The 22,877-nt window shown below is 40.1% G+C and overlaps 2 protein-coding genes and 1 pseudogene across 2 annotated transcripts; 1 reads left to right on the top strand and 2 right to left on the bottom strand.

Annotated features, from left to right (window-relative positions):
* Positions 1–10: 10 nt before the first annotated feature.
* LOC138596243 (B-cell receptor CD22-like) lies at positions 11–8,683 on the bottom strand. Its single transcript, XM_069667869.1, has 8 exons — positions 8,656–8,683; positions 7,416–7,634; positions 3,826–4,200; positions 3,201–3,506; positions 2,839–3,099; positions 2,539–2,629; positions 1,793–1,842; positions 11–716 (listed from the first exon to the last, which is right to left on the bottom strand). Exons 1-8 carry the CDS (start codon positions 8,681–8,683, stop codon positions 487–489), a joined length of 1,560 nt encoding a protein of 519 aa, XP_069523970.1. The 3' UTR covers positions 11–486.
* Positions 8,682–17,203, top strand: LOC138596242 (phosphoenolpyruvate carboxykinase [GTP], mitochondrial-like). Its single transcript, XM_069667868.1, has 7 exons — positions 8,682–8,778; positions 9,042–9,229; positions 9,445–9,607; positions 9,711–9,926; positions 14,154–14,291; positions 16,267–16,362; positions 16,611–17,203. The coding sequence occupies exons 1-7, from the start codon at positions 8,682–8,684 to the stop codon at positions 17,201–17,203; spliced, it is 1,491 nt and encodes a 496-aa protein (XP_069523969.1).
* A 757-nt stretch (positions 17,204–17,960) lies between these two features.
* On the bottom strand, positions 17,961–22,874 carry LOC138595623 (B-cell receptor CD22-like; annotated as a pseudogene).
* Positions 22,875–22,877: the final 3 nt, after the last annotated feature.

Genomic DNA, 22,877 nt, shown 5'->3' with positions numbered 1-22,877 from the left:
AAATGTGGTTTACAAATTAAGAAAGAAAGTGAATACACAATAGGCACGTAAATGAGACTAAAATGCCTTATTACACATGATAATACTGCAAAACTGAAACTAAAATGATTGATAGTCTAGTTTACTATAATTCATTCTCAACAGTCCCTTACAGACGATTCAACTTTCTCTTGCACATATGTGACATGCAGATTACTAAACACAGCAACAAGGTTGGAACACAAATACAAGCTCTGATAATGTGATTAATTATATACTAGATTGTGATTGCTGAATGTCTCCTGTCTTTAATCAAACAAACTCAGCCATGTTATTTTGGTCATAGCATTTTCTAAATAAACATTTAGGCATACCTTTTCCTTGAATTGTTTTTAAAAGTGTATAGTTTCCTGTTTTAGTAATAAACTAACATAAAACATCTTGTGTAAGCAAAGCAAACTGACTGCATATTAGGAAACTAAACTAAATGTGGTGTTAAAACAATACTCATTTTTTCTTCACTTGAGCATAGAGGTCCTCTGGGCTGTCAGCAGTCTGTCTTAAGCTGTTTGTTGCCTCAGACACTTTGACCTCTGCATACAGCGTATCCTGCTGCTGTCCACTGTCCTGCACTGAGACAGAGACGGGTTGAGGTTTACGTGCAGAAAAGTTGATCTCTCCGTAGTGGATGTTGTCCTCTGTTATGCTGGCTGACTGTTGAAGAGCCAGCACGCCATCTCTTTGACTCTGAAAAATAAATCAAATACCTTTTCAGGGCATATCTTGAATGCAGGAGTCTTGTTGTTTCCATTAGTGATATTTAATTTGAATGAAGTCCCCCAGGGTTTGATTCTTGGGCCTCTATTATTCAGCCTCTACATGCTCATGCTCATGGTTGCTCTGACTACTTGTTTTCTTCTTACACACTAGTTTTAATTCTAACTTCACACTAGAAAATGAACTAATGCTATGCTAACATATCTGACATTTGGATATTCAGTTAGGACAAAGTTGACGGTATAACCTTTTTTAACTTGATGTGTTATCTTTGTTAAATGTTATTTAGGACTCCCAAGTACTCAAATAACATTTTAATCCAATGCGCCAGCTAGCTGTTCCTTCCAAGTTACTAACGTTACTCTTTACTCTGAACAGCTAGTATAATCTTTGACTGTTGGTTACACCTGGCAGTCACTTGATGTAAATATTTTATAACAACTTATATCCATTTAAGAAATTGTTAGTTTAGAGCATTATTTTTATGTATTATTTAGACCATATAAACAAGTAAAGTTATGGTAGACTATAACTAGGCTAAGTTTGACTTTCTAACTGCTGCTGCACATTCCTCCTTTGCATAAATCTTAACACTGCCTCCAGTTAGCTACAGAATAGAATTTAAAGTTTTGCTCTTTGTTTATAAATCATGTTAAAGTCTGGCCAAAATATCTTTCTATATGCTTTAAGAATATATCGAGATCCCTTTGACAATAAAGAAACAGCTTCCTCAAGTCAAAACCAAACTTAAGCTGCATTTATCTATAACTTTCTGATTAAATCAAATCTGCTTTATCTTTAGACACTTTCTGAATCAAAACTGAAACGACAAAAAAATTGTGTTTGTTTGATAGTTGTGTTAGAGTGATGCTTACAGGCTGTTTTGTCACATTGGTTGTGTTTCCTAATATTTAACCCACCACTAACCGCTAACTTCTTAAATATTGCTGAGTCTAAAGACTGATGCTTTACATATCAGGCCAGAGTCACTGTTGACAGATATACTATAAAATCTCCTTACAACACACAGTTCAGCTTATTCTCACCTCAGTCTGTTGAGGAGTTTGATGTTTGGACTTAAACCACCTGGAGGACATTAGAGAGGTCATAATAAGTATACAGTTTCAGGTATAGACTGTTTAAAAAGATGGACGACATGTTAGCTCCTAAAAGGAAAGCCAAAATATTTCCAGCGACCCCTGCTTAATGGCTGCAGTATAGGTCATAAAGCCTGCCTCCTCCATGTTAACAGATGGGACATGAGTGAAACTATAAAATCAAAATACACGATCAATATCACATACGGCTCCTGCAACTGATCTGTTCCAGATTAGCAGAGTAGAGGAGGAACAGCAGCTCCACCCTGAGATCCTTACTGTGCATTCTCTGGCTCCAAAAAACAACACCAGCACTAGATGGCAGTGCCCATCTCGGGGTATTTTGGCTTCAATTTTGTACAATGAGAGCAGATGGAGACGTGTCGACCATCTTTACATACAGTCATTGGTTTCAAGTTTATTAGACCGCCAAAACAAAACAAACAAAGAAATAATTTAAAAAAAAATACTGCAAAATAATAATTAATAATTAATCACGCCAAATCTAGGTTAGAAGCTAGTTGTAGAAGATAGGTAGGTTATACTGACAATAACAAAGAAGCTTTGTCAAACTTGAGTCATGCTAACAGAACAAAGATGTAAAGGTGGAGATTCTGTTGCTGTAGAAACAGAAGATTGCATACTCATACTCATTTCCTTAGGAACGTAGTTTTGCAAAACTTACCAGATAGAGACCGTGAGGAAGATGAGTATGATGAGTATGATGACAACAATCCCTCCAAGAGCTGAACCCCAGAGTAGAGAGTTCTCTGTTCCTTAATAAAACAGTACAAGAAACCAAGTGACTAAAAAACGTAAAAAATGTTGCCATTATTTCTATAAAACCGTTTCATACAAATGCTGTAAAAATGACATTATAGTCAAAAGATGAACACAATGAACAAGCAAAGCTTCACAGCAGCAGAAACAAGGAAAAGGACGAGATTGCCTCAAAACAGGAGATTCACTACAGTTCTACATTTACCTGCATCATTTAAATTAATCCATGATGACGTCTGATTACCGAGATCATTCATGGCCACACAGTAATAAACTCCTCCATCAGTCACAGTGAAGCTGTAAAACTCTCCTTCAGATACGTTCATGGGTCCATCTTTGCTGATCTTGAACCAGATGAAGTGACTGACAGGAGGCTTTGCTCTGCTGGAGCAGGTCAGGTTCACCTGCTCACCTGCTGACACCAAACCTGATGGACTGATGGACACTGAGGTGTTTTTAGGAGCATCTGAGGAAAAAGTGAGATTAACTTTATTCATTAAAAACAGCTGACATTGCATAAATCATCATGTGCTGACAGGATCCAATAACAAACTCTGGTTGCCTCACATGAAACACTGAGAGTCTTTGTCTCCTCTGCTGTCTTCGGATCTTTTCCTTCATTCACAGGATATTTGGCAGAACAGGTGATGTTGTATCCATCATGTTTGTCTGACAGAGTGATGGTCTCCTGGATTTTAGTTGTAAAGTTTCCATCTGTGTTTTCCTCCATGTTGTTGTGAGAGTGTTGTTGGAGATTCCAGGTGAGTTTAGGAGGGGAGTGTGGACAGGGAGTGAAAGCTGAGCAGGTTATATTGACAGACTCCTTCTCCTTCAGATCACCTGAGATCTCTATGCTGGGGCTCCGAGGAGAATCTGTGGTTTAAATTAGACACAAGTTTTACACTGAGGCATACATTTAAATTTACTCACTTTTTTTCTGCAGCTGTCACAGACGGCGAGACTTCTGTCTTGAAAGCGAACAAAGTATAAATAACAGTTTGTTCTGCTTTTCAGTATTCTTACATTTGACCATTTTAATGTCAAACTGTAACAACAGACTCAGTTTAATATAAACTGATGACAAAGTAAAATAACAATAAAAAGTTTTCTATTCGGACCAAAGAAACTGATTTCACTGTTTATAACAAACAACAACATTATAAAGTGACTGATAAAAACAAATCTCTCTTACCTTCAATTGTTATGTGAAGAGGATCACAAACAGCTGTTGCTATGAATGGCGAGTTTATTATTCTGAAGTAGTATTTTTCTGTATATGTTGTGGTTAAGTTGTAAAACAGAGTGGTGCAGTTTTTCTCTTTCAGGTTTCCAGTGATCTTCATTGGATAGGTGTTAACTGTCCCACTGCTGTTATAAATCGCATTGTTTAGATTGCTGTCACTTTTAATCCACACTCCAAATGTTTCTCTTGTGCTGATGAAGCCTGTTTCTGGTTCAGCCCTAAAGCTACATGGGATCTGCAAACAAGATCCACTCAGTGCGTCCATCTTCTTCGGTGTCGTAACAAAGAAATGTGACCATTTAGTCCGACAATCAGCCGTAGCATCTGTAAAACCAGACTCATGATTATTATAATGTAGAGCAAAATCTGCACAAAGAAAATGTTGATGATAAACTAAGAGGTAATGTGTTGCATGCTGGTCTTTTTCACTGTGCTGTTAACACATCAGTGTAAAACACTTCACTTTGCAGTCAGAACATAAACAGTTGAAAGTAACTCTGTCTGCTCTTCTTTTCCTGCTTGTTTCTACATAAAGTTCAAACTGTGAACATTAAACATCTTTAAATAAAAGTGAGAGAACAAACAGCTCACCTGAAAGAGAGAAGACACTCTGTAACATGTTGGCTGTCAACATGTTCACACACAGGACTGCAAGGACACCCATCACCTGGATTTGATAATAAGTTACTATTCAATGTCTTAATCAAAGCATCTGTTAAACAAAGCATTTTTCCTTTTGAAGAAATGAAATATGTTTTTTTGTATAGTGTTTCTAAAAAGCAGCTAAATAAAAAGCTCAAACATAAAAAGCAGTAACATTTGATCTTACCAAACAAGCTGCGAGACGCTAAAGAAGAAAAACAATGTTTTAAAATGTGTGACCTTCAGCAGAACTGCAGCAGACCAGTAACCTCCCTGCTAAGCTGCAGAACTAAAAGGAGTCTTCATCCTTCCTGCTCTCACCCTGTGAACGAGGAAGTTGACAGAGGCTGCACGATGGTGCAGTGGTTAGCACTGTTGCCTGACAGCTAGAAGGTTCCTAGTATAAACCCCAGTTCGGACAAAGTGGACCTTTCTGCGTGGAGTTTGCATGTTCCTGTGCATGCCTGGGATCCCTCCAGGTACTCTGGCTTCCTCCCACAGTCCAAAGACATGCTCGTCAGGTTCATTAGTGACTCTAAATTGCCCGTAGGCGTAGGTGTGAGTGTGAAAAGCTGCTGTCAATATGTGTCAGCCCTGTGATGGATTGGCGATCAGCCAAGGGTGTAACCCCACCTCTCGGCCAATGACAGCTGGGATAGGCTCCGGCCCCCTGCCACCCTGAATAGAATAAGCAGAGTAGATAATGTATGGATGGATGGATGGATGGATGGATGGGTAGAGACAGTTAAAGATGGACAGTTAAGGGGGGATAGAGAGAGAATGACGGACAGCAAAGGGACAAGGTTAGAATTGAACTCGGTCCGCTGTGATAAAGACTCAGCTTTAAATGGTACGTGCTCTACCAGATGAGTAACTGGTAGTTTATTTTCATTGTTCAGTAATATAAATATTTAGTTTGTAGCACACACTCATATAGTCATATATTTAGTGTGAGCCACAGGCCTTATCTTGTCAGTACATATACAATATATTTTGAATAAATGAACAACTTCCTCTTTGTACTTAAAGTTCTCAGTATTTTCTCAGCACTCTTCATCAGGTTACTTTCCACCACTTCTCTTTGACTCATTTTGGTTCATTAACCACACAGTGAGAAACCTGAAGCTTTTCACGCTGATGTTTCATTGCACTTACAGCAGCATCTTCAGCATGAGAACGTCAAGTACTGATGGAAACCAGACGAGTCGACTGCATGCTGCAGCTTTTACAGTTGATGTGTCTCACAATGAATGAGAAGTTCTCTTAAAGGACTTTCAGCAAACTGCTGACTGTGTTATAATGTTTGTAATATGTGCACCTGTCAATAAAAGTAGAGATTATTCAACAGCTGGATTATATTAATCCTCATGATTATTTACCACAAAAAATACAACCAAATGCATTCAAGGGGAACTTACGAAACATTTTGCAGACTGCTTTCCTCGTCCTGCCGACTCACAAGCTTTTCATATGATGAAATGATAGTGACTGATGAGTTATTCATTAACTCCATGAGAGGAGCAAATAAAAAGACAAATAGCAAATTGTGTGAACAATGACTTTTTCTTTATTATATAATGGAAAACAAACTTTGTAAAAACCCTAAAAAAAGGTTTGTTTTGATGTATCAATAAAACGTTTTCACACTTTCTGCTCCTCCATCATCTCAAATGTCTCATTTCAATCATCCTAATTTCTCTTCTGAAATTAGATATTTTGAATCCAAAGAAAACAGCATGAAGGCAAATAAAGAGAATTACAATAACAAGAACACAAATCAGCACAGACCTACACAGTGTAAAGATGAAGCTGCAGTATATTATATTTGAGTTATCTGCTAAAGAATAAAAACATCTGTCCTATTTACATTCCATCTTTTGTTCATGTCACCAATCTGCTGCAGAGTAATACCATTTCATAATTCAGAATTAGAGGACGAGAAATAGAGAAGTATTCTATTCATGGTGAACATGATGTCGTCCTCTTCTCCTTCATGATGCTTGAATCTCAATCACTCTGTTCACATAGTCTGCTTCTACTGCTTCCTGTGAAAATAACACAACACAGAGGGAGTGGTGTCAGCGCTCGGCTGTGACTTGCAGCTGAAAGAGAAATACCAGCAGCACTGAGAGTTTGTCTCTGTGAACCAATCAGTCAATATAAAGTAAGATCACTTCTCCTTAATGACATTTGGCTCCATTGCATTCTCCTGTCACTGATGTAATGGAGACATGGATATCTAAACATTGTTGTTTCTGAAGGAATTCTTCTGTATGATTATTCAGTGTTAATGACACATACTCAGAAAACGTTGCTCTTTCAAAATAAAAGCTTTATTCCTTTATTGTTGAAAGAATGATGAACCTGTCCTCAGCTAGTAGCTCACCTCCTCTGGTTTGTTGCAGCATCTTGATCTAAACCAACTGAAAGAAAGAAGATGGAATTAATAAACAAGAATAAAAGTTTACTTTCAGTGTTTTAAGAACATTGTACAGAGACCAATAAGTCATGAACATATTGTCGGAAAGTTTGTCTCACTACTCAAAGATGATGATTGTACTGCAGAGCATTACAATTCCCAGGATCTTCATTGTGACGTAGACAACAACCCCAAACTCTGGATCACCTGTAACAAGACAGCACGGTCACCTGCTGCTAAATGGAAGGTGTTATGTCTCTGTAAAATCCGTAACTTTAATTCCACCTTTAACTAAAAGTGTAAACTTGTTAATTACATTTATTGTATCACATAATGGTGCAAGAACTTTGTAAAAGTTGCTTTATAGGGTTAAATAAGCAAACAGAAGAGAAAAGAGAGCGTGTTGGATAAAGCAGATTCACTACAGTTCTACATTTACCTGCATCATTTAAATTAATCCATGATGACGTCTGATTACCGAGATCATTCAGGGCCACACAGTAATAAACTCCTCCATCAGTCACAGGGAAGCTGTAAAACTCTCCTTCAGATACGTTCATGGGTCCATCTTTGCTGATCTTGAACCAGATGAAGTGACTGACGGGCTTTGCTCTGCTGGAGCAGGTCAGGATCACCTGCTCACCTGCTGACACCAAACCTGATGGACTGATGGACACTGAGGTGTTTTTAGGAGCATCTGAGGAAAAAGAGAGATTAACTTTATTCATTAAAAACAGCTGACATTGCATAAATCATCATGTGCTGACAGGATCCAATAACAAACTCTGGTTGTCTCACATGAAACACTGAGAGTCTTTGTCTCCTCTGCTGTCTTCGGATCTTTTCCTTCATTCACAGGATATTTGGCAGAACAGGTGATGTTGTATCCATCATATTATTATTGCAACATTCGAAAACAATGACAAATACTCTGATCACTTTGCTTTGCTTCAGTCCCCCCAACACACCTGCACCTCTGCTTTCTGCACAGCTTCTGGCCCCGCCCCCTCTTTCTGTCTGTCTCTCTGTCTGCTTTGTTGACTGTCTTCATCAGCAGTCTGTTTAATTAAGTCACAAAAGTTAAATATTTTCTCTCCCAATTCAGTTCTCACAGCACGTGAGCCGCGTGTGCACGAGGGACATTATTAATGACTTAGCGATCAAAACGATCCATCGATCGTTACCGAATGACATCTGCACCTTTTTATAAGCTTTATTAACAGTGCCAATCAATGCATTTACAATAGGGACATACGGTGATACACGGTAGGAATGTTTACATTGCGCAGAACTGCATATGATTGTGTGCGGACAGAGAGCGTCCTGATGTCCTGTGACTCATGTCACTGTTTCAGTGCGCTTCCTCAACAAGGAGAGCGGGCGAACAACTGGCAAAATAGCAGAAACACTGCCGGTGGTAACTCGGTTCAAATCGACAGTAAAAACGGTCTTGTCCAGAGAACCATCTAGCAGGGCTTTGAGGCTGAATTTGTCATTTAAAAGACCCTTTTCTTTATCCATTTCTGCTCACGTTTGTTTCTGCATGCTATCCACAACATTGCAGCTGCATCGGTTCCTGATTTCTCAAACTACGGGGCGGGCGGAGGGTCAGAATAATAGAACGCGTGTGCGTTAAAATAATTAGTGGCGTTAAAGGGAATGTAACCTTGACAGCCCTAAAATAAACATTTTGTTTTCCTTCAAGGTGACTGACTCGCCATATGTTGTTGCCAGTATGGGGATCATGACGCGCATGGGCACTCCTGTCCTGAATAAACTGGCTGAAGGAACAGAGTTTGTCCGCTGTCAGCATTCTTTGGGACGACCTTTACCACTTAAAGGTACAAAATCCAAGAGCCTGACACAAGTTGTCTGACTGCTTTGTAATGTCCAAAAAGCTAACATGTTCCCTCTCTCTCTCTCTCTCTCTCTCTCTGGCCCTACTCTGGTTATACATTATACATCTCTTTATCATCCAACCCCATCTCCTTTCTGTCATCTCTGGTTCTTAACTCGTCTTCTACATTATTTGCGTCATCATCCCTATTCCATTTCACCAACTCTAACTATCCCTCTCATTATACTCTGTCTGTGTCCTCTCTAGCACCGTTGGTAAACTCTTGGCCCTGTAACCCAGAGAAAGTGCTGATATCTCACCTGCCGGACATGAGGCAGATCATGTCCTTCGGCAGTGGCTATGGAGGAAACTCTCTCCTGGGGAAGAAGTGCTTTGCCCTCCGCATCGCCTCCCGCATCGCCAAGGATGAGGGTTGGCTGGCTGAACACATGCTGGTGAGTGTGTGATGATGTCCTGAATGCTTGACATAATTCTTGATGGTAAAACTTGCAAGATGTTTATTTTGTGCTCTTAAAACTTAAGGTAAATGTTTCGTGTATCTAGTGTAGACTATTGTAGTGGTCCTTCTTTTATTAGTGTTGGTCAAAAGGTTGAGTAAAAATTATAGAATGATTAATAAACATTTTTATTGCCCACTCCTTCTCTTTAGATCCTGGGTATCACTAACCCTCAGGGAGTGAAGCGTTACGTAGCAGCGGCCTTCCCTAGCGCCTGTGGTAAAACCAACTTAGCCATGATGAAACCAGCTCTGCCAGGCTGGAAGGTTGAGTGTGTAGGCAATGACATTGCATGGATGAAATTTGACAGCCAAGGTGAGAGGGAGGAGGAGAAGGTTCACACACATGGAATACTTTTTTCATCCATCGGTATCTTAGCAAATCCTAATTTGTTTGTATGATGATTCCGTCTCTGCAGGTAAACTGAGAGCCATCAACCCAGAGAACGGCTTTTTTGGCGTGGCTCCCGGCACCTCAGACAAGACCAACCCCTACGCCATGGCCACCATTGCCAAAAACACTGTGTTCACAAATGTTGGCGAGACCAGCGATGGAGGAGTGTGGTGGGAGGGCCTTGACCTCCCTGCAGCTGGGGTCACCCTCACAGACTGGCACGGCAAAACCTGGAAGAAAGGTAACATCAACCTGGCATTCCAGGCTATATAAAAACAATATAGCCTATAGACTGACAGGCAGGCACTAAACAGTAGTTTTACTGATGTGATTTCAGAGCAGGTTAGCTTTATGTTAAACTTGAAGAATTAGTCACGCTAATCCCCTTCACAACAGACTGTGAATACATCAATCTAACATAAGGAATAAAAGTAACACCCACTGAGTTTTCAGTGCCATCTACAGGTTTGCCAAAACAATGTGTTTCATTTAGTGACCTAAAGATCAGACTAAATATTATCTATGATATTTATATTTGGATGTTCATCGATTGTAAAATAACTATTGTAGTGATAGGAGTAAGTCCACAGTTTCCCATAGATGGTGTATCTCTCATCCTGGGTAACGATTTGGCTGGGGGTAAAGTTTTATTAAATCCTGAAGTAACTGCTGTTCCTCTTTCTGAACATCTCTATGATTTGGAGCAGAGTTTTCCGGAGGTGTTTACTGTTTGCGCTGTTACACGCGCAATGTCAAAAAGACAGAAGCAGGATCCAACTGATGAAGTAGGCGAGGTAGAATTAGGGGATAGTTTCATGAAGGATGACACTGAATGTTTAGCTTCTTTGCCAGTTGTTTCACCTCCTGCTCCGTCTTCTCCATCCGTTGTCACTTCCATTTCATCCATTTCCGATGAGAAACTTAGCTCTAAAGTGTGTATGTCACGGGAGCTGCTTATCGTTGAACAGAAACGTGATTCGTCACTAACTTCTTCTTTTGATGCTGTTGTTCCAGGGGATGAAGTTGAGAAAATGTCCACACGTTATTTTTTGAAAGACGATGTGCTCGTCCGTAAATGGACACCATCGCATGTGTCCACACAGGATGATTGGAGTGTTGTGACACAAATTGTAAGTCCGCAAACGTATAGACATGAGGTCCTCAAATTGGCTCACGACAATCCGCTTGCTGGCCATTTAGGGGTTAATAAAACCTATGACCGAATCTTGCGGTGTTTTTTCTGGCCAGGACTGAAACGGGATGTGCGGCAGTATTGCAAAACATGTCATTTCTGCCAAGTTTCGGGTAAACCGAATCAGAGTATTCCTTCATATCCTCTTTATCCGATTCCAGTTGTGGGTGAGCCGTTTGAGCGCGTTCTTGTAGACTGTGTTGGTCCCTTTCCACGCACAAAAGCTGGTAATAAGTTTCTTTTGACCGTTATGTGTTCTGCAACTCGGTTTCCTGAAGCCATTCCCATGCGCAAAGTCACGGCCCCTACTGTTGCAAAGGCACTGATAACATTTTTCTCTTTGTTTGGGTTACTTAAAGTAATACAAACTGATCAGGGATCCAATTTCATGTTATGTTTTAAGTTATGAAACAACTTGACATTACTCACTGCTTTCAAGTGCATATCATCCAGAGAGCCAGGGAGCTATTGAACGTTTCCACCAGACTCTAAAATCTATGCTATGCACTTATTGCCTGGAGGTTAACAAAGACTGGGACGAGGGTGTCCATCTCCTCCTCTTTGCTGCTCGTGAGGTGGTTCAGGAGTCCCTGGGCTTTAGTCCGGCAGAGTTGCTCTTTGCGCACACTGTGCGAGGCCCTCTCAAGCTCTTGCAGGAGAAATGGCTGAGTGATAGCAAACCGCAGAATTTGTTTGACTACGTTAGTAATTTTCGTTTCAAACTTCATCGCGCGTGTGAATTGGCAAAGCAAAACATGTCTGCTGCCCAAACAAAAATGAAAACATGGTTTGATAAAGACGCTAAAAGTAGAAGTTTCAGTCCTGGTGATAAAGTGTTGGTGTTGTTGCCCATTCCTGGTTCTGCGCTGCAGGCCCGTTACAGGGGCCCTTACGTAGTACAGAAAAAAGTGAGTGACCGAGACTACATAGTTTCCACTCCGGAGCGGAGACGGCAAAGCAGATTGTGCCATATAAATATGTTGAAGCCGTACCTGGACAGAGACTCTGCCCCTTTGTCTTCTGTGACTGAGGAGGGCAAAACAGTTTTGGCGCTGTCCAGTGCTGAACTTATTGACGAGGCTCAGGTAGAAGCGTTGCTGTCCAGTGCTGATCCCGCTGAGACACCGACTGCTTCAGACATTCCGGATGAGGATGTTTCTGGTCCGTCCTGTGGTGTCGTTCAAGGACGGTTAAATAATTCGGAAATGTTGTCTAAACTTGATGAGTGTTTTCTGCATTTAACTGAGTTACAGCGTGAGGATGTGGTCAGTTTAATAAAAAGTCACGTTTCATTATTTTCAGATGTTCCAACTCAGACTCATGTGCTGCAACACGATATTGATGTGGGGGATTCTCCTCCGATAAAGCAGCATGAGTAAATCCAGATAAGCGTCTACGTCTGCAGAAGCAAGTTGATTACATGCTTGAAAATGGCATTGCAGAGCCCAGCTCGAGTTCTTGGAGTTCACCGTGTCTTCTAGCTGGCAAATCTGATGGCTCTGATCGGTTTTGCACGGATTTTCGTAAAGTGAATGGGGTTACTAAAGCAGACTGTTTTCCTCTTCCCCGGGTTGAGGACTGCGTTGATCATGTCGGCAGTGCCAATTATGTAACAAAACTTGACCTGTTAAAAGGGTATTGGCAGGTGCCCTTGACTCCTCGGGCGAAGGAGATCTCTGTGTTTGTGACCCCTGATGCTTTCCTGCAATATTCTGTTATGCCGTTTGGCGTGCGTAATGCTCCTGCTACGTTTCAGCGTTTAGTTAATACCGTGTTGTCCGGTATTTCAGGTTGTGAAGCGTATCTTGATGATATAGTTGTGTACTCCACTTTGTGGGACGAGCATATTCGGCAGCTTCATATAGTGTTCGGCCGGCTGCGTGATGCTAATCTCACACTGAATCTGGCGAAGTGCGAATTTGGACAAGCTACGGTGACATACTTGGGTAAAGTTGTGGGCCGGGGGCATGTCAAGCCGGTAACTTCAAAGGTGGAAGCTATCCTGTCCTTCCCTGCTCCGACTTCTCGGCGTGAGCTACGCCGTTTTTTTGGGGATGGCAGGATATTACAGAAGCTTCTGTAAAAACTTTTCTGCTGTTGCGGCTCCGCTCACTGACCTGTTGAGCCCTAAGGTTCGGTTTCAGTGGTCAGACAATTGTCAGCGCGCTTTTGAATGTGTTAAGGCTTTGATGACTCACGCTCCTGTCCTTGCTGCGCCTGCGTTCGATCGTCCGTTCAAACTTGCTGTTGATGCGAGTGATGCGGGGGCGGGTGCTGTGCTCCTTCAGGAGGGGAATGATGGAGTAGAGCATCCAGTTTCGTATTTCTCCAGAAAATTTAATCGGCACCAACGCATGTACTCTACCATTGGAAAAGAGGCGCTTGCTCTCGTATTGTCACTGAAGCATTTTGAGGTTTATGTCGGTTCTGCCAGTACGCCAACTATCATATACACTGACCATAATCCACTCGTGTTCATAAATCAGATGCGAAACACAAATACTCGATTAATGCGCTGGGCTCTTTTCTTGCAGTCCTTCAATGTGGAGGTCAGGCATATTAAGGGCCGAGATAATGTCCTGGCCGACACGTTGTCGCGCGCTTAATGAAAATGTCTACTGTGTCCACATTTATCATCTTAGGGTGGGGGTGTTACGTGTGGCCAGTTCTCTCCCTGTGTCTCTGATTCTCCATCCTCCTTCTGCCTGCTGCGCACCTGAGTGCAATGAGCGCTCAGGGAGGGGGAGGAGATATAGAGGTGCAGGGAGAGCAGAGTGAGGAGGGCAGACACACACACACAGACAGCAACCTCGTGGTGAGGAGGGTTTTTCTTTTGTTCCTCCTATCTTTGGTTGTATTCTTTTCCACAGGTCCTTTTCCCCTCAACATGTATTTATATTGTTGGGGTTTTGTTGTTTTAGTTTGGGCTGGAGATTTCCGGTAGTCTAGTTATTTCGTCTTTTGTTTTATGATGATTTTCCCAGTTTAGGTAGTTTAGGGGGAGGTGCTGGGAGCGACGGTCCATTGCGTGGCTGGCCCAGTACTTGCCCACTTTTGTTCATTTTGGCCGGGGTCTCCAGCTCCTTTTTTTCCCCTTATCACTTATTATTGTAGTGATGATTTTCTGATTCTTTATTCAATAAACAAATTAAAACCCTGTGGGTTTTCAAACATTCTTCTGTTGTGTGGCGTCCTTTTTAAATATGTTGCGGTCCTCATTGTGAGCCTTTGTTTTGTCTTATACTTAGTTTGAGAGGCCGTAACATCTGTTAAAAGGAAACTCGACTCCGTGTGCCCACCCCAATTCCCGCTTCTGTGCTCCAGCGGCTCAGTGTCCTATCATTGACCCCCATTGGGAGAGTGAGGAGGGCGTCCCCATCGATGCCATTATTTTCGGTGGCAGAAGGCCAGAAGGTTGGTGCTCATCTCATTCCATAAGTGTTGATAAAAGCATTTTCACATGATTTCACATTTTAAACATGTAGTTTTTAGTCATCAGTGGTGTGACTGGCAAAGAGGGAAGGAAGATTAAAAAGGTGAAGTTACCTTGTTATAAAGCAACCAGAAAAGGAAGTCTACAAATATCATGTCTGAGACAGATAAAGGCAAGATATATTATAAACAATTAATTAGGGAAACGAAAAGGCAAAACATTTTTTAATAGAGGAACGGAGGAAAGATATTTTGCAAGTAGTTTCTATAAAGTTTAAGCGATATTACAGTCATGACTGCCATTTCCTTCCACTATTGTATGTTTAATTCAGACTGAAACTGAGCCATGAAATAGTGTGCACAAAACAGATCTCAGAGTAAAGCCACTGATATAAATTGAATAACAGAGGATCAAATACAAAGTATACTGTATACGGCCTTCCTCACATAACGGTTGTCATGAGTTTCTAGTTTAGTTCCGGTTTTCTTGTATTTTGGGTGTTCAATTATTATTTCTTGTTTAACCATGTCACTTTGTCTCCCTGTCATGAGTTTTCATTGTTCAATTTTGTATTTAATATATTGTGTTCTTGTCTTGATTTAGTCTTGTTTAGTTATGTAATTCATTTGTGTTTTATTGTCTAGAGATTTTCTGCATGAGTTCTACTATCACAGTCCTGAGTTTGGTTTTTAGTGTTTCCTGTTTTATTTTGTAGCCCTATGTATGTTTTGTCTTGTTTTACTTCCTGCCTTTGTGTGTTTTCCCGCCTGTTGGATTATGTGCCCTGCCCTTATTGTTTTCACCTGCTCCCTTGATTGTCTCACCTGTGTCTGATTAGCCTCACCTCCTAAGTTTATTTAGTCTTTGTGCTCCCTTGTCTCGTGTGCCAGTAAACCAGCTCCGTGCCGTCATCACTTCAGGAATTGTCAGCATTTGCTCCATGCCCGTCTTGTCAGGTTTTGTACTTTTATTTTGATACTTTGTCAAGCCCTTGGTTTTGTCAGTAGGTTTTCCTCCTTGTGAGTGATTTTCTGTTGTTCTTTAATAGTGACCTTTTTCCTCCTTGTGAGTGATTTTCTGTTGCACTTTAATAATTAAAGATTTGTTTATTTTCTACTTTTGCCTCCTGAGTCATGCATTTGGGTTCGAGTCCTTGTTCAGTTGTGACAACGGTGTTTGTGCTGACTTCTATTGAATTTCCCCTCTGGGGATCAATAAAGTACTATCTTATCTTTGAAGGGGCCGTTTCATTTCAATGGATATTCACACATTTTGTATGGGTTTCACATTTTTGGGTGTTTATTGTTCACTGTGAAAAAGTAAAAACTCCATAATTCCGTGTTTTTCCAGAATAGTTTTTATAAAGGTAGCCTCTGAAATAGGCCGTTCATAACAGCTGCAGGTTTCTACGTAGAACCTTGCTTTCACTGAAATCGACCAATCATCATTCACCTCAGGCTGCCTTCTTCACTAGCTTGTTAAGTTGTTGTCAAGATTTCAACTTCCGATACCTCCTGCCAATTCGGGCTCGTACATATAAGGCCGAATAACCGATCCTAGAGCAGCCATGTTTTCTACAACTTCGGAGTGACTGTGCAGTGCGGCCGCTTCCTCACGTGGGATCGCACACGTTGGGGAGGGGCTGTGCTGTCACTCCAAATACTGTCATGGTCAAACCTTTCAATGGCAAAACGACTTGTTCGTTTCAGAAAGACGGAGACGCTCTGAAGAATAATTAAATTAAAATATGTATATACTTTTAAAAATTAAACAAACTTATCCAATATGATTTAATTAGAATAATAGAATATTGATGGCATAGCTAAAATATGTCCCTTTTAACATATATGTTTGAGTCATTACACCTACAATCTTTATTACATATTGACATGGGGTGTCAACACTTACAACACAAAACTAAGTGTGCAAGAAAATGATAGCATGCTTATGTTTCAGGAGTCCCTCTGGTTTACGAGTCCTTAAACTGGCAGCATGGAGTCTTTGTTGGAGCAGCAATGAGGTCGGAAGCCACAGCAGCTGCTGAGCATCAAGGTACAACCTCACACACATTATTTTCCTGTAGTCTAAATCCTTTACATATATTAGTGCTGATTTACAGATCTGAAAACAGAGACTTGATTGTTGTAGCATTCATGGTCAATTTTTTTTGTGACTATCTTTTGTCATCACTTGTTATACATCAAACATGACTGAATTTCCCTGTTTAAGACATTTTTATGATAATGGGGTGGTAAGGAAGTGACTATTACTACATCTAAAGTGTTTCATATTTCCTTCAGGAAAGGTGATCATGCATGACCCCTTTGCCATGCGCCCGTTCTTCGGTTACAACTTTGGCGACTACCTCGCTCACTGGCTGAGCATGGAGAGCCGAAAGGCCCCCACTCATCTGCCCAAGATCTTCCACGTCAACTGGTTCAGAAAGGACCCTTCCACCGGCTCCTTCCTCTGGCCCGGCTTTGGCGAAAACGCCCGCGTACTGGAGTGGATCTTCAAGCGCTGCAGCCGGGAGAGGGAGGACGAGGCAGCCAAGAAGAGCATTATTGGCTGGCTGCCAGAAGATGGCGCCATCGACACTACAGGTCTCAGCAGCAATGTTGATATGGGTGCTCTGTCTGACGTGCCTGCGCCTTTCTGGCAGAAGGAGACAAAGGAGTTGAGAGCTTACTTCACTCAGCAAGTTGGAGCTGATCTGCCAGCTCAGGTGGAGGCTGAGCTGAAGGCACTGGAGGCACTGGAGGAGTGCACAATTAAAAACCTACTGACAGGAAGTCCATCAAAAAACAGGGAGGAAGTCTTTAGTAAAACAGGATTCAGATTATTTGGGCGCAATCAGAGTCACTGGCTGAGTTCACATACACTGAGAATTTAGACCTGAACCCGGTTAGTTAGAAAACTGTTTGGGGTTTATTCATAAAAACTGGGATTCTTAATTGTTAATAATTCAGAAAAGCAAGAAAGATGTTATTTCTCTTTGCATGAAAACACAGTCAGTGAGGTTAGAGAAGATAATAATCTGAGATGCATTCCCCACCTTTTGATTACTACCTGACAGAGATGCTGCAACACTGAGGGACTGGTGCTGGGTTGGTGGTAGGAGGGAGGTTTGGCTTACAACATGAAGGTTAGATTTCTGTGAAGCTCGAGAAGCACACGTCTCTACCTCTGTTCTTTCACATAACTGGGCATGATACTGAAGCAACATCAACATGGCCCTGTAGTGCCTTGAGACATTTAACAGTTTCATGGCTGCTAATGTTTACAGGCTGATACCCAAAGATTTTTTTATTTTTGCAAAATTCTGACAAAGAATAGATTAGGTTTTAACATTTTTACTCACAGAAAGATTTAAAATATATTTTAGCGTTAGCTCTTTAATGCACTACTGTCAGAGTCTAATGAAATGCCCCTCATTTTGAGTTAAACTTGGTATTTACATATACATAAACCAGAAGTCCTTTAACTATTCAATATATTGATTTCCCTGTGCCCGAGGATTACTATGCATAATTCATCTTTCCACTTTTGTAATGTTTGTGATTAAATTCTTTGATTTCAGGTGATGTTTACGCACATTATGTAAAAATGTTGGACCAATAAATGCGACTGAGATTATTAGGTATTTTTAGAAGCCAAGGTTTTTATTACTGTGCAATGAATAAATATCTTCAAATACAGAAACTATGTCTCATGTTCGTTTTTATAGTAATTAAAATACAAATAAAAATGTGGTTTACAAATTAAGAAAGAAAGTGAATACACAATAGGCATGTAAATGAGAATAAAATGCCTTACTACACATGATAATACTGCAAAACTTTACAGTAAAATTATACATCTAAAATGATTGATAGTCTAGTTTACTATAATTCATTCTCAACGGTCCCTTACAGACGATTCAACTTTCTCTTGCACATATGTGACATGCAGATTACTAAACACAGCAACAAGGTTGGAACACAAATACAAGCTCTGATAATGTGATTAATTATATACTACATATTACTATATGGATTGTGATTGCTGAATGTCTCCTGTCTTTAATCAAACAAATTCAGCCATGTTATTTTGGTGATAGCATTTTCTAAATAAACATTTAGGCATACCTTTTCCTTGAATTGTTTTTAAAAGTGTATAGTTTCCTGTTTTAAGTAATAAACTAACATAAAACATCTTGTGTAAGCGAAGCAAAATGACTGCATATTAGGAAACTAAACTAAATGTGGTGTTAAAACAATACTCATTTTTTCTTCACTTGAGCATAGAGGTCCTCTGGGCTGTCAGCAGTCTGTCTTAAGCTGTTTGTTGCCTCAGACACTTTGACCTCTGCATACAGCGTATCCTGCTGCTGTCCACTGTCCTGCACTGAGACAGAGACGGGTTCAGGTTTACGTGCAGAAAAGTTGATCTCTCCGTAGTGGATGTTGTCCTCTGTTATGCTGGCTGACTGTTGAAGAGCCAGCATGCCATCTCTTTGACTCTGAAAAATAAATCAAATACCTTTTCAGGGCATATCTTGAATGCAGGAGTCTTGTTGTTTCCATTAGTGATATTTAATTTGAATGAAGTCCCCCAGGGTTTGATTCTTGGGCCTCTATTATTCAGCCTCTACATGCTCATGCTCATGGTTGCTCTGACTACTTGTTTTCTTCTTACACAGTAGTTTTAATTCTAACTTCACACTTGAAAATGAACTAATGCTATGCTAACATATCTGACATTTGGATATTCAGTTAGGACAAAGTTGACGGTATAACCTTTTTTAACTTGATGTGTTATCTTTGTTAAATGTTATTTAGGACTCCCAAGTACTCAAATAACATTTTAATCCAATGCGCCAGCTAGCTGTTCCTTCCAAGTTACTAACGTTACTCTTTTCTCTGAACAGCTAGTATAATCTTTGACTGTTGGTTACACCTGGCAGTCACTTGATGTAAATATTTTATAACAACTTTTCTCCATTTAAGAAATTGTTAGTTTAGAGCATTATTTTTATGTATTATTTAGACCATATAAACAAGTAAAGTTATGGTAGACTATAACTAGACTAAGTTTGACTTTCTAACTGCTGCTGCACATTCCTCCTTTGCATAAATCTTAACACTGCCTCCAGTTAGCTACAGAATAGAATTTAAAGTTTTGCTCTTTGTTTCTAAATCATGTTAAAGTCTGGCCAAAATATGTTTCTGATATGCTTTAAGAATATATCGAGATCCCTTTGACAATAAAGAAACAGCTTCCTCAAGTCAGAACCAAACTTAAGCTGCATTTATCTATAACTTTCTGATTAAATCAAATCTGCTTTATCTTTAGACACTTTCTGAATCAAAACTGAAACGACAAAACAATTGTGTTTGTTTGATAGTTGTGTTAGAGTGATGCTTACAGGCTGTTTTGTCACATTGGTTGTGTTTCCCTAATATTTAACCCACCACTAACCGCTAACTTCTTAAATATTGCTGAGTCTAAAGACTGATGCTTTACATATCAGGCCAGAGTCACTGTTGACAGATATACTATAAAATCTCATTACAACACACAGTTCAGCTTATTCTCACCTCAGTCTGTTGAGGAGTTTGATGTTTGGACTTAAACCACCTGGAGGACATTAGAGAGGTCATAATAAGTATACAGTTTCAGGTATAGACTGTTTAAAAAGATGGACGACATGTTAGCTCCTAAAAGGAAAGCCAAAATATTTCCAGCGACCCCTGCTTACTGGCTGCAGTATAGGTCATAAAGCCTGCCTCCTCCATGTTAACAGATGGGACATGAGTGAAACTATAAAATCAAAATACACGATCAATATCACATACGGCTCCTGCAACTGATCTGTTCCAGATTAGCAGAGGAGAGGAGGAACAGCAGCTCCACCCTGAGATCCTTACTGTGCATTCTCTGGCTCCAAAAAACAACACCAGCACTAGATGGCAGTGCCCATCTCGGGGTATTTTGGCTTCAATTTTGTACAATGAGAGCAGATGGAGACGTGTCGACCATCTTTACATACAGTCATTGGTTTCAAGTTTATTAGACCGCCAAAACAAAACAAACAAAGAAATAATTAAAAAAAAAAAATACTGCAAAATAATAATTAATAATTAATCACGCCAAATCTAGGTTAGAAGCTAGTTGTAGAAGATAGGTAGGTTATACTGACAATAACAAAGAAGCTTTGTCAAACTTGAGTCATGCTAACAGAACAAAGATGTAAAGGTGGAGATTCTGTTGCTGTAGAAACAGAAGATTGCATACTCATACTCATTTCCTGAGGAACGTAGTTTTGCAAAACTTACCAGATAGAGACCGTGAGGAAGATGAGTATGATGAGTATGATGACAACAATCCCTCCAAGAGCTGAACCCCAGAGTAGAGAGTTCTCTGTTCCTTAATAAAACAGTACAAGAAACCAAGTGACTAAAAAACATAAAAAATGTTGCCATTATTTCAATAGAACCGTTTCATACAAATGCTGTAAAAATTACATTATAGTCAAAATATGAACACAATGAACAAGCAAAGCTTCACAGCAGCAGAAACAAGGAAAAGGACGAGATTGCCTCAAAACAGGAGATTCACTACAGTTCTACATTTACCTGCATCATTTAAATTAATCCATGATGACGTCTGATTACCGAGATCATTCAGGGCCACACAGTAATAAACTCCTCCATCAGTCCCAGTGAAGCTGTAAAACTCTCCTTCAGATACTTTCATGGGTCCATCTTTGCTGGTCTTGAACCAGATGAAGTGACTGACAGGAGGCTTTGCTCTGCTGGAGCAGGTCAGGATCACCTGCTCACCTGCTGACACCAAACCTGATGGACTGATGGACACTGAGGTGTTTTTAGGAGCATCTGAGGAAAAAGTGAGATTAACTTTATTCATTAAAAACAGCAGACATTGCATAAATCATCATGTGCTGACAGGATCCAATAACAAACTCTGGTTGTCTCACATGAAACACTGAGAGTCTTTGTCTCCTCTGCTGTCTTCACATCTTGTCCTTCATTCACAGGATATTTGGCAGAACAGGTGATGTTGTATCCATCATGTTTGTCTGACAGAGTGATGGTCTCCTGGATTTTAGTTGTAAAGTTTCCATCTGTGTTTTCCTCCATGTTGTTGTGAGAGTGTTGTTGGAGATTCCAGGTGAGTTTAGGAGGGGAGTGTGGACAGGGAGTGAAAGCTGAGCAGGTTATAGTGACAGACTCCTTCTCCTTCAGATCACCTGAGATCTCTATGCTGGGGCTCCGAGGAGAATCTGTGGTTTAAATTAGACACAAGTTTTACACTGAGGCATACATTTAAATGTACTCACTTTTTTTCTGCAGCTGTCACAGACGGCGGGACTTCTGTCTTGAAAGCGAACAAAGTATAAATAACAGTTTGTTCTGCTTTTCAGTATTCTTACATTTGACCATTTTAATGTCAAACTGTAACAACAGACTCAGTTTAATATAAACTGATGACAAAGTAAAATAACAATAAAAAGTTTTCTATTCGGACCAAAGAAACTGATTTCACTGTTTATAACAAACAACAACATTATAAAGTGACTGATAAAAACAAATCTCTCTTACCTTCAATTGTTATGTGAAGAGGATCACAAACAGCTGTTGCTCTGAATGGCCAGTTTATCATTCTGAAGTAGTATGTGTTTGTATATGTTGTGTTTAAGTTGGAAAACAGAGTGGTGCAGTTTTTCTCTGTCAGGTTTCCAGTGATCTTCATTGGATAGATGTTAACTGTCCCACTGCTGTTATAAATCGCATTCTCTAGATTGCTGTCATTTTTAATCCACACTCCAAATTTTTCTCTTGTGCTGATGAAGTCTGTTTCTGGTTTAGCCCTAAAGCTACATGGGATCTGCAAACAAGATCCACTCAGTGCTTTCATCTTCTTCGGTGTCGTAACAAAGAGGTGTGATTTATCCGGACAATCAGTCGTAGCATCTGTAAAACCAGACTCATGATTATTATAATGTAGAGCAAAATCTGCACAAAGAAAATGTTGATGATAAACTAAGAGGTAATGTGTTGCATGCTGGTCTTTTTCACTGTGCTGTTAACACATCAGTGTAAAACACTTCACTTTGCAGTCAGAACATGAACAGTTGAAAGTAACTCTGTCTGCTCTTCTTTTCCTGCTTGTTTCTACATAAAGTTCAAACTGTGAACATTAAACATCTTTAAATAAAAGTGAGAGAACAAACAGCTCACCTGAAAGAGAGAAGACACTCGGTAACATGTTGGCTGTCAACATGTTCACACACAGGACTGCAAGGACACCCATCACCTGGATTTGATAATAAGTTACTATTCAATGTCTTAATCAAAGCATCTGTTAAACAAAGCATTTTTCCTTTTGAAGAAATGAAATATGTTTTTTTGTATAGTGTTTCTAAAAAGCAGCTAAATAAAAAGCTCAAACATAAAAAGCAGTAACATTTGATCTTACCAAACAAGATGCGAGACGCTAAAGAAGAAAAACAATGTTTTAAAATGTGTGACTTTCAGCAGAACTGCAGCAGACCAGTAACCTCC

The sequence above is a fragment of the Semicossyphus pulcher genome, unplaced genomic scaffold, assembly GCF_022749685.1.
Source record: "Semicossyphus pulcher isolate SPU_LCO1_2020_fin unplaced genomic scaffold, fSemPul1.0.p SCAF_18, whole genome shotgun sequence".
NCBI classification, from domain to species: domain Eukaryota; kingdom Metazoa; phylum Chordata; class Actinopteri; order Labriformes; family Labridae; genus Semicossyphus; species Semicossyphus pulcher.
This window is presented reverse-complemented; position numbering and strand designations above follow the sequence as displayed.

Coding starts and splice junctions, on each gene's coding strand:
- LOC138596242 (XM_069667868.1), top strand. CDS start 8,682: ATGACGCGCATGGGCACTCCTGTCCTGAATAAACTGGCTGAAGGAACA. Junction 9,927..14,153: donor CGGCAAAACCTGGAAGAAAG/GTAACATCAACC, acceptor ATCTGTTAAAAG/GAAACTCGACTCCGTGTGCC. Junction 16,363..16,610: donor AGCAGCTGCTGAGCATCAAG/GTACAACCTCAC, acceptor TATTTCCTTCAG/GAAAGGTGATCATGCATGAC.
- LOC138596243 (XM_069667869.1), bottom strand. CDS start 8,683: ATGATCCCCATACTGGCAACAACATATG. Junction 4,201..7,415: donor TGTGGCCCTGAATGATCTCG/GTAATCAGACGT, acceptor CTGGTTTTACAG/ATGCTACGGCTGATTGTCGG. Junction 2,630..2,838: donor GATTAATTTAAATGATGCAG/GTAAATGTAGAA, acceptor TGTTTTATTAAG/GAACAGAGAACTCTCTACTC.